Below are 9,856 nucleotides of genomic sequence, written 5' to 3' on the forward strand. Positions count from 1 at the left end.
GAATAACCACTCAACAAGTACAAAACTTCGTGTGGAAAAGCCTAATTTATATGTTTAACATCCCTCACATTGTTATTACCAACACGAAAGGCAATTCACCGAAAGGCACTAAAGGAATTCTACACGAGTTTGAGGTGACCCAAAACTCCTCTGACAACATCGAAATGCTAGAAAAAGAAGAATACATGTTTACCTCAAGTGGAAGAAACACTGGGAACTCAATTATAATGAACCCTTGACCTTGTACAACTACGACGTATGACCCCTCTAAGGAACCCACCTCTATTTATAGGAAACATCCAAACATGGCAAACTAATAAGTGTGAAAGCCCAATTGTTAGATCAACATCAATCCAAGGGACCAATACATCAACACAACCAAGGTCAATCATGACCATAAACAATTGGACCCTACCTATGCCCAAAATGGGACAAAAGCCAATAACACAAAGCTTAACTCATGTTGATTGCTTTTGACTTTGAACATCATTTATTACTACATGAAACATCACCTAACTTGGGTGTGAAAGTACTTTTCGTAAGTGTTTGCCCCACAAACATTGAGGAGACTAAGAAGACGTAAGAGTCAATGATATTCGAGGAAAGGACGAACAACACAAATGTAAAATAAATGAAATTGTTGGACAATAATAATTATATTTCAAGAAAATTATGGATTAATTTCAGACAATAATATTCAATGAAAACTTTGAAAAATAAACTTATCCAAAATTAAATTACGCATAGAAGACAGAAAATATACTATAACATTGAAAAAAGACTTGAACAACACTTATTATGCTTTAAATTTATAATCCCTGGTTTTTGAAATATTAAAAGAAAATTTAAAATTTTATCCCCTCTTTGAACAAAATTTAAATTTGTATCACTAGTTTAAAATATTAAACCCTAATTTAAATTTTTAATCCCCTAGTTCATAACATAACAACATTTAATTTTGAAGCCATGCTCAAATCATTAAAGTTTAATTCATAATGGAAGAATAAAACAAAACAATATCACTTATTCTCCAACATAACAAACTCTTAACTTGATTAATTTTACAAGTATAATCAAGTGTTTGAGGATAATTGATTACGTGATTGTCTCGGTATAATAAAAAAAATGCTTTATCACATAACATAATCCATTAAACATTATTGTTCTATTGTTGTTGAACTTTAGTCTTACATAAATACATACACAAAATATCCACAAGCAAGTCATAAACTACTACTATGTACTTCACACTACCAACCATAAATAAACTAGAATGGAGACGCATGAGTGAAGGGTGAAGCAAATAGTTAAGTATTATTATCGTTAATGTTCTAGCATATGTATATCAGAAATGAATAACTACACTCAAAAAACATTTTGCATTTCTCGTCACTTATCATGTAATAAACAAAAATAAGAAATGGTAGTGAAATCCAACATTTTTTTAAGAGTTAAATATGTTTTTGGTTCCTTAAATTTTAGTGAATTTTAAAATTAGTTTATTTCAAAACTTTAGACCAATTTAGTCTCTCATCTTTCAAAATACGTAGATTTAGTCATTTTAATCAAATTTTTGTTAAGTTTATTTGACATTTCAAACGCATTTCATAATATTATTTGACTTAACATTAAAGCAAAAATGTGTCAAACAATATAAACAACTCAAGTACAAGTATGAAATATGTACGAAACATCAAATAAACCTAATAAAATTTGATTAAAAGGACTAAATCCACGTATTTCGAAAGATAAATCAAATACAATCTTGAAATACGTACAAAACATCAAATAAATCTAAATACAAAATTTAATTAAAAGAACTAAATTCATATTTCGGAGGATGAAGGATTAAATTTGTCTAAAATATTAAGATAAACTAATTCTAAAATTCAAAAAAATTGAAGGACAAAAGCATATTTTAACTTTAAAAAAAAAAAAAGACCGAATTTGTGAAATATCACTAATAAAAGGCCAAAAATTCAATGAAGTGAAAATATTAACCAAAACTGGGCCTCATGCGATTTTAGATATTTAGAAATATTGGACAACGAATAGAAAAAAACCCGCACGGAAAGCAAACGCGTCCTCTCCCGCCATGGCCACAAACACTCATTTCATCCTCACACTCCAACCACGTTACCCTTATTCTCCTTCTTCTTCTTCCTCTTCTTCTTTCCCATTTATTCTAACTAACACCGCTCTCTCTTTCTCTCACCTTCGCTTTGGATCTCTTCCTCTTTCCCTCAATTTCCGTGCCTCCTTCTCCTTCAAGTCCCCTACCTCAACCATTAGCGCATTCTCCGACGCCGAGGAGGACGAAGAAGAGGAAGAAGAGGACGAAGAAGACGATGAAGAAGAAGAAGAAGATGAAGACGACGATGTTGCTGCTGACGAGTACGACGACGTATCCGCTGATGCTTCCGAAGACGACGCCGGTGTGTTCGCTCGCCACGATGGATTCAAGTGGCAGAGAGTCGAGAAGCTCTGCAACGAAGTCAGGGAGTTCGGCGCGGATATCATCGACGTCGAAGAGCTGGCCGCTGTCTACGATTTTCGCATCGATAAGTTTCAGGTTCGTTGAGCGTTTGTTTCTCTTCGTTTCGAGAAATTTCCTCGGATTTGGAACGTGTTTATGAGGTTTTTCTGGTTTGGTTGAGTTTCAGCGGCAGGCGATACTGGCCTTTCTGAGAGGCTCCTCGGTGGTGGTTTCTGCTCCGACGAGCAGCGGGAAGACGCTGATTGCGGAGGCCGCGGCGGTGGCTACGGTGGCTAGGGGACGGCGATTATTCTACACGACGCCGCTCAAGGCGTTGTCCAATCAGAAGTTTCGCGAATTCCGGTGTGCAATGATTAGAATGTGAATTTGATGTGTTTTGCTTTTGTCAGTGTGTATCTGTGGGCAAGAGTTACTGCTATACTGTTTTTGGAAGTTTAATTGTTGCTGGTTTTTGTTGCCGATTTTCAGTGAGACTTTTGGTGACAGTAATGTTGGCCTTCTTACGGGTGATTCTGCTGTGAACAAGGATGCTCAGGTTTTGATTATGACCACGGAGATATTGCGCAACATGTTGTATCAGAGGTACATTGCATTCAAATATGGGGAAATTAGCTATTTCATTACTTGAGTCTTTGCTGTTGTGGTGTAGAAGCGTTTGGGGTTGTGGTTTTGTAATGTGTAGTTTCCAATTTCATTAATAGCTCTTTATCGATGAGGCTGGTGCGAAATACTTAAGAAGTTGAGAAGGTCGTGTTGCACAAGAAATTAGAAGTAATTGCTGCATTATTGTCATGAGCTAGAAGTTTAGTATACAGCTCCAGTGTGTGTGTGTGTGTGTTTTTTTTTTTTTTTTTACTTTGTTGGTGTTTATTTTAAGCTATCTTATTCCATTTCCAAGCGACATCCCTAGAATACTGTCGTCAGGAATGTGATTGGTGAGTAAATTCTAGAATTTAGTATTCCTAGAAATACTTTTAAAAAGAAGTGGAAGTGGAATGGGATTTAATAGTTAGCACGTAAATAGCTTTCTATATAATCATGAAGTTGCAATATACCCACCCTTTGACGTTGAATATATAAAGTAAAACAAGATGATACTACTTCCATTGGAATCGACAATACCCAACAGTGTCTTTTAAAGCTTATGACAAACTTGGGGATCTAACATTTCAAAGTTCACATTCCTAGTGATGAATTTACAAACCTTGAAACAAACACACTCTAAACTCCTAACCTTGTATTTAACAATTTGATTATGACAATGTCATCGTCATTGTTATTTGTTCCCACCTTAAGTTTTATTATTATCAAATTGATTCTTTAATCCTATCTCCTCTACTTTTTGTTTCATTACTGTCATTTGTATCAATATTTGCAAACAGGAGTAATATTGACTGCTGCTGTTTTTCTTACAGTGTTGGCAATGTTTCTTCTGGAAGTGGACTTGTAAATGTTGATGTGATTGTTTTGGATGAAGTTCATTATCTTAGTGACATATCTCGGGGTACAGTCTGGGAGGAGATTGTAAGCATGATTTATTGTATTTGCATGTTACATAACTTGCTCAACTTTTCTTATTTGTTCGTGCATGTTTGGACTAAATCTGCAGGTTATTTATTGCCCAAAAGTAGTTCAACTAATTTGCCTGTCAGCAACTGTTGCAAATCCAGATGAGTTGGCTGGGTGGATTGGTCAGGTATTCAGATTGTGCTGTTGATTTCTATTAAAGTCGCAAAATGCACTGTGCTGACTTTTCTCTCTCGTAAAATCAACCAGTATTAAACTTGATCGATTAATCTAGTTCCACTGCTCCGTGAAATGTAGTACTTCTCTTAAAGAAGAAAACCAATTATTGTAAGATAAGTGTTAAATATAGAGAAAAATTGTATAGGATTAATCTTCCTTGTGTCTAAAATACACATAAGGTGAATATATTTATAGTAAAGAGTGATACAAGTATAAATGAAAACCATACATAAATATGGTAAATGGAAGATATTGTTACAAACAATATCTACCAATATCAAACAATAACTATGTTTCCCTAATAAATAATAGACGGTGTGTTTCCCTAATTAACATAAAACGCAATATAGCTAACAATAAGAAATAGATCAGAAGAGAACCAATTACAATGCATAATATATGAATGAATGTAATCGGAATGAAACTTACAATTTAGCTAAAAATATCCGTGCCTACAATCTAGGAGAACTATGTGTTAATTTTGTTGAAACATCTAGATTATGGATGGCATTGTATTTTTCTTATGTATTTGTACTGTATTTAATAAAATGCCATGCTTCAAGAGGGGAGTGGAAACTTGCTTAAATTTGATAAGTGTCAAGCATATAACATCATTTTCTCCATAAAGCTTTTGTTACCATCGAAGTTTTTCTTCTGTTCTATGGCATGGGAGATTTTTCACAATTTAGTTGGAAACATCTATAAGTTTTAATTGTAGATAATTCATTTGAAAGTTTCCCTGACCGAACATTGTTTTTAAGGAATTTTATAGAGTTTATCATGTTGATGGACTTCCGGACAGTTTGGGATATGTAACAGAGATTAAATGCTTGAAATTGCTTATATTCTATCCTTTTTTCAAGCACAGGATCCTGAACTCTGCTATTAATGTGAGGCTTGTTATTCAACTTTATTTATCAGATTTTTTTTTTCATACTATATTTAAGGAGAAAGAAGTAGATTACATAAATTACGTCATTTTATGTAAAATTACCTCCCTTTAGGTTTTGTATGATTTACATAAATCATTTCTATAATTATGGTTACATTTTGTATGATTTAAGTGTATCATAGGTATCTTGTTTTGTACTATTGCATCTTCCCTGATTGATGGAACTGTATCTAGTGAAAGAATTCAAATAGCAAATTAAATATAGTTTTCTTTGTAACCTCTGCAAAATGTTTTGGCTTTCAGATTCATGGTAAAACTGAATTGGTAACATCCTCAAAACGCCCAGTTCCATTGACTTGGCATTTCTCTATGAAGAATTCCTTATTTCCACTTCTTGATGAGAAAGGAACGCACATGAACAGGTGCTATCTGGGGTCCTCATTGCATTTATTCAGTTTAGTTATGTGTTACATATTTTCTACATCAGTAAAAGCCTTTTTTATTGGTAAACTTTACTACTTGTTTTTATTTTACAACATAAGAATTTCATGATAATCGGTATTGCTAATGGCCTAAGAGTCAAACTTGTTGGAAGTGGGTGTCTGGCTGTTATACTTCCTGTCTTTTAGGTGTGTACAAGTTTTCATATTGGACCTACTATTGGTTGGTTTCTAAAAACCAATTTATGCAGCAAAAAGAATCAAATTTCGTTATTTATGAGCACCAATTGCTTGTTTGGTTTGGCGTTTGAAAACACAGATCCATGTTTTGGATGTGAAAAAATAAAGTTACTTAAAGTAGTTTCATTTGGTTATGGGTAGAGGATTCACGTTTGACTTGATCTTATGGGAAACCAAACATGCACCCAGTGAACTTTTTTTCTATTTCCACATAATACTCCCCCTAACATATGGGTAGGATGGAGGATGACGGGTTATGAGATAAAACTAATTATTCGACACTGAAATTTAAATAATTGAATTGTGGGTGCTGATCATGTCCAAAGGTGATTATTCCAAGTATTTTCTGGCCCACAATGACACTTATTGTCAATATAGATGGGGCTGACACATAATGGTAAGAGGCTTGAATTAGCATGAAATATGATTTGGCTGCTCTGAAGTGCAGGAGTATAATGCATAGTGTCCTTCCGTGACAGTTGCTGACAAGGTGAACTGATTGAATTTTGATCTATTAATAAGGCAAGGGATGATATCCATGAGTTATTTTTAAATAAAAGCCTACTACTGTATCCAATTTAGGTTAGTACTGTGTTGTTAATTAGGGATTGATCAAGCAATGTTGTGGACTGCGGCACTGATTGTTGTAGCATCAATGTTCTTATAGAATTTTTTAAGCAAGCAATACATCAATAGTGGGGGTGCCCTACAGCAATAGCTTTGGTTGCATAATTCGTACTGGTGGTGATGATGATTTATTGATTGTGGTAGTTATTTATGTTTTTGATATGATCAAAATGAGAACACTAACATAATGATAACTGCAAGAGTTCAGTGAATAGGTGTTTTATAGTGAATATACAAGTATCAAGTCTTCTTTCAAAACGAAAATGTGAAGATATCATTATTCTGATAATATAGATTGCAACAAAATAAAGTACTATGGATTATTTATTATTTAGCAACTTTGAACAAGCAAATACCAAAGATTGTCATCTTATTTTATTTACTTAATCGAATAAAAATGGAAATTTAGTTTCTTCTTTTATTTAAAGCAGGAAGCTGTCATTCAATTATTTACAACTTCAAGCTGCAGGAGCTAAACCTTACAAAGATGATTGGTCTCGAAAAAGGAACTCTCGGAAACGTGGAACACGCTTTAGCTATGATAGTGATGATAACATGTTTGAACAACGTTCTCTTTCAAAGAATGACATAAATGCCATACGTCGATCACAAGTAAGGCATCTGAATCAAATTTTCCTTACACTCCGTACCCTATGATTGTATTGAACATCTGTTCCTTGTCTTTCACAACTTACTATCTTCATGTTTAAATGGCGGGAGGGGGACAAATTGGCTACTTTTTATGTATCCAATAATCTTTCGTGAATATTGGAGACACAATCTGGTTGTGATACACACTTTGGCTAAAAGCACTCTTATTTTGTTGAATAAATAAGAAGATTGATGTATTTTGTATTTATAATAATGTGCATACATTCTTATGGAGTGTGTTCTTACTCTTTTTCAGGTTCCTCAAGTAATTGATACATTATGGCAACTTCAGTCCAGGGATATGCTGCCAGCCATTTGGTTTATTTTTAGCAGGAAGGGTTGTGATGCAGCTGTGCAATATCTTGAAAATTGCAAACTTTTAGATGAGTGTGAATCAACTGAGGTCGAACTAGCCTTGAAGAAGTTCCGCAAGCAGTATCCTGATGCTGTCAGAGACTCAGCTGTAAGAGGACTTTTGCAAGGGGTTGCCGCACATCATGCTGGATGTCTACCTTTGTGGAAGGCATTCATAGAAGAGCTGTTTCAAAGAGGACTTATTAAAGTTGTTTTTGCTACAGAAACCCTGGCTGCTGGAATCAATATGCCTGCCAGAACAGCTGTTATTTCATCTCTCAGCAAAAGGGGTGACAGCGGGCGTATACCATTAAGCTCAAATGAACTGCTTCAGATGGCTGGGCGTGCTGGACGCAGAGGCATTGATGAAAGTGGTCATGTAGTTCTCATCCAAACCACTAATGAAGGTGCTGAGGAGGGCTGCAAAGTTCTGTTTGCTGGACTAGAGCCTCTAGTGTCACAGTTTACTGCTTCATATGGAATGGTTTTGAATCTTCTTGCTGGTGTGAAAGCCATTCAATGGTCAAATGAATCAGGTAACATGAAACCTTCCACGGGAAGAACTTTGGAAGAAGCTAGGAAATTAGTTGAGCAGAGTTTTGGGAATTATGTTAGTAGCAATGTAATGCTGGCTGCTAAAGAGGAACTTAATAAAATTGAGAAAGAAATCGAGTTGCTTATGTCAGAAACTACTGATGAAGCTATAGATAGAAAAACCAGGAAGGCCTTAGCACCACGGCAATACAAGGAAATTGCAGAATTACTGGAAGATTTAAGATCAGAAAAGCGTGTTCGGACTAAGTTGCGCAAACAGGTGGAAGCAAAGAGAATGTCTGCCCTGAAACCTTTGTTGGAGGAGACAGAAAGTGGACATTTGCCATTTTTATGCTTGCAGTATAGAGATGCTGAAGGAGTTGAACATTCAATTCCTGCTGTGTTTTTGGGGAAGGTTGACTCCCTTAATGCTTCTAAACTCAAAACTATGATTTCTTCTGTTGATTCTTTTGCATTGAATTTAGCAGAAGCAGAGCCAAGTGTTGCAGATTCTGCACTGAATAAAGATATTAAACCTTCATACCATGTGGCTCTTGGTTCAGATAACACTTGGTATCTATTTACGGAAAAGTGGATTAAGACAGTATATGGGACAGGCTTTCCTAATGTTCCATTGGCTCAAGGGGATGCTCGACCTCGAGAAATTATGAGCACTCTCCTTGATAACGGTGATATGAATTGGGATAAGCTTTCTCAATCTGAGCATGGTGGTTTATGGTTCATGGAAGGATCTCTTGATACATGGTCTTGGAGCTTGAATGTTCCTGTTTTGAGTAGCTTGTCGGAAAATGACGAGCTACTACTGAAGTCTCAAGATTACAAAGATGCCATTGAATGTTACAAAGATCAAAGAAATAAAGTTTCACGGTTGAAGAAAAAGATATCTCGTAGTGAAGGCTATAAAGAATATTTTAAAATTACAGACACAGTCAAGTTTGTTGAGGAGAAAATCAAGCGCCTGAAGAATAGATCTAAACGTTTGATTAATAGGATTGAACAGATTGAACCCTCAGGTTGGAAGGAGTTTATGCAGGTTAGCAATGTCATTCATGAAATCAGGGCTTTAGATATTAATACACATGTCATATTTCCACTTGGTGAAACCGCTGGTGCAATTCGAGGAGAAAATGAGCTATGGCTTGCGATGGTTCTTCGCAATAAAATTTTACTAGATCTAAAACCTGCGCAGCTCGCTGCAGTGTGCGCAAGTTTGGTGTCCGTGGGTATCAAAGTTCGACCCTGGAAAAATAACAGTTACATTTATGAGCCTTCTGCAACTGTAACGAAGTTCATAACATTATTAGATGAACAAAGAAATGCCTTATTGGCATTGCAGGACAAACATGGGGTGACAATCTCTTGCTGTTTGGATAACCAGTTTTGCGGCATGGTTGAGGCCTGGGCTTCTGGGTTGACATGGAGAGAAATAATGATGGACTGTGCAATGGATGATGGCGATTTAGCTCGTCTCCTTCGCCGGACCATTGATCTGTTAGTTCAGATTCCAAAGTTGCCAGATATTGATCCATTGTTGCAGCGCAATGCAAAGGCTGCTTCTGCTGTTATGGACCGGCCTCCAATAAGTGAACTTGTGGGGTAATTTTTCTGTCTCTAACCATTTGTTTGTAGGTTTTGTATAATTAATTTTCAGCAATGCTTTTATGATGTTATCATCATCATTAATATTATTATTAACAAAAATTTAAGAGAAAGGAAATTGCTCCATTCCAATGTAAATCGAACCCAAACTGGTTTTCGCTTGGGCTAATTCTTATTGGCATGATGATATCATTGCTATTAAAAGTACGTCAATTTACAACATTATATTAAATTAAAATTTGTATCCTTCAGATA

The 9,856-nt window shown here is 35.4% G+C and overlaps 1 protein-coding gene across 1 annotated transcript; it reads left to right on the forward strand.

Annotated features, from left to right (window-relative positions):
- The first annotated feature begins 2,045 nt into the window (after window positions 1-2,045).
- EMB25 (DEAD/DEAH box helicase) lies at window positions 2,046-9,856 on the forward strand. The gene is made up of 8 exons (XM_028058289.2): window positions 2,046-2,572; window positions 2,664-2,839; window positions 2,966-3,079; window positions 3,913-4,021; window positions 4,107-4,193; window positions 5,439-5,557; window positions 6,874-7,054; window positions 7,350-9,856. Exons 1-8 carry the CDS (start codon window positions 2,096-2,098, stop codon window positions 9,600-9,602), a joined length of 3,516 nt encoding a protein of 1,171 aa, XP_027914090.1. The 5' UTR covers window positions 2,046-2,095; the 3' UTR covers window positions 9,603-9,856.

This window comes from Vigna unguiculata, chromosome 2, assembly GCF_037176805.1.
Source record: "Vigna unguiculata cultivar grain cowpea cultivar isolate G323 ecotype 2 chromosome 2, ASM3717680v1, whole genome shotgun sequence".
Taxonomy (NCBI): domain Eukaryota; kingdom Viridiplantae; phylum Streptophyta; class Magnoliopsida; order Fabales; family Fabaceae; genus Vigna; species Vigna unguiculata.

Bases quoted from the DNA above. Each gene is read 5' to 3' on its own strand.
- EMB25 (XM_028058289.2), top strand. From the start codon at position 2,096: ATGGCCACAAACACTCATTTCATCCTCACACTCCAACCACGTTACCCT. The intron at 4,194-5,438 runs GTATTCAGATTG...TTTGGCTTTCAG, and splicing joins TGGCTGGGTGGATTGGTCAG to ATTCATGGTAAAACTGAATT. The intron at 5,558-6,873 runs GTGCTATCTGGG...TATTTAAAGCAG, and splicing joins AAAGGAACGCACATGAACAG to GAAGCTGTCATTCAATTATT.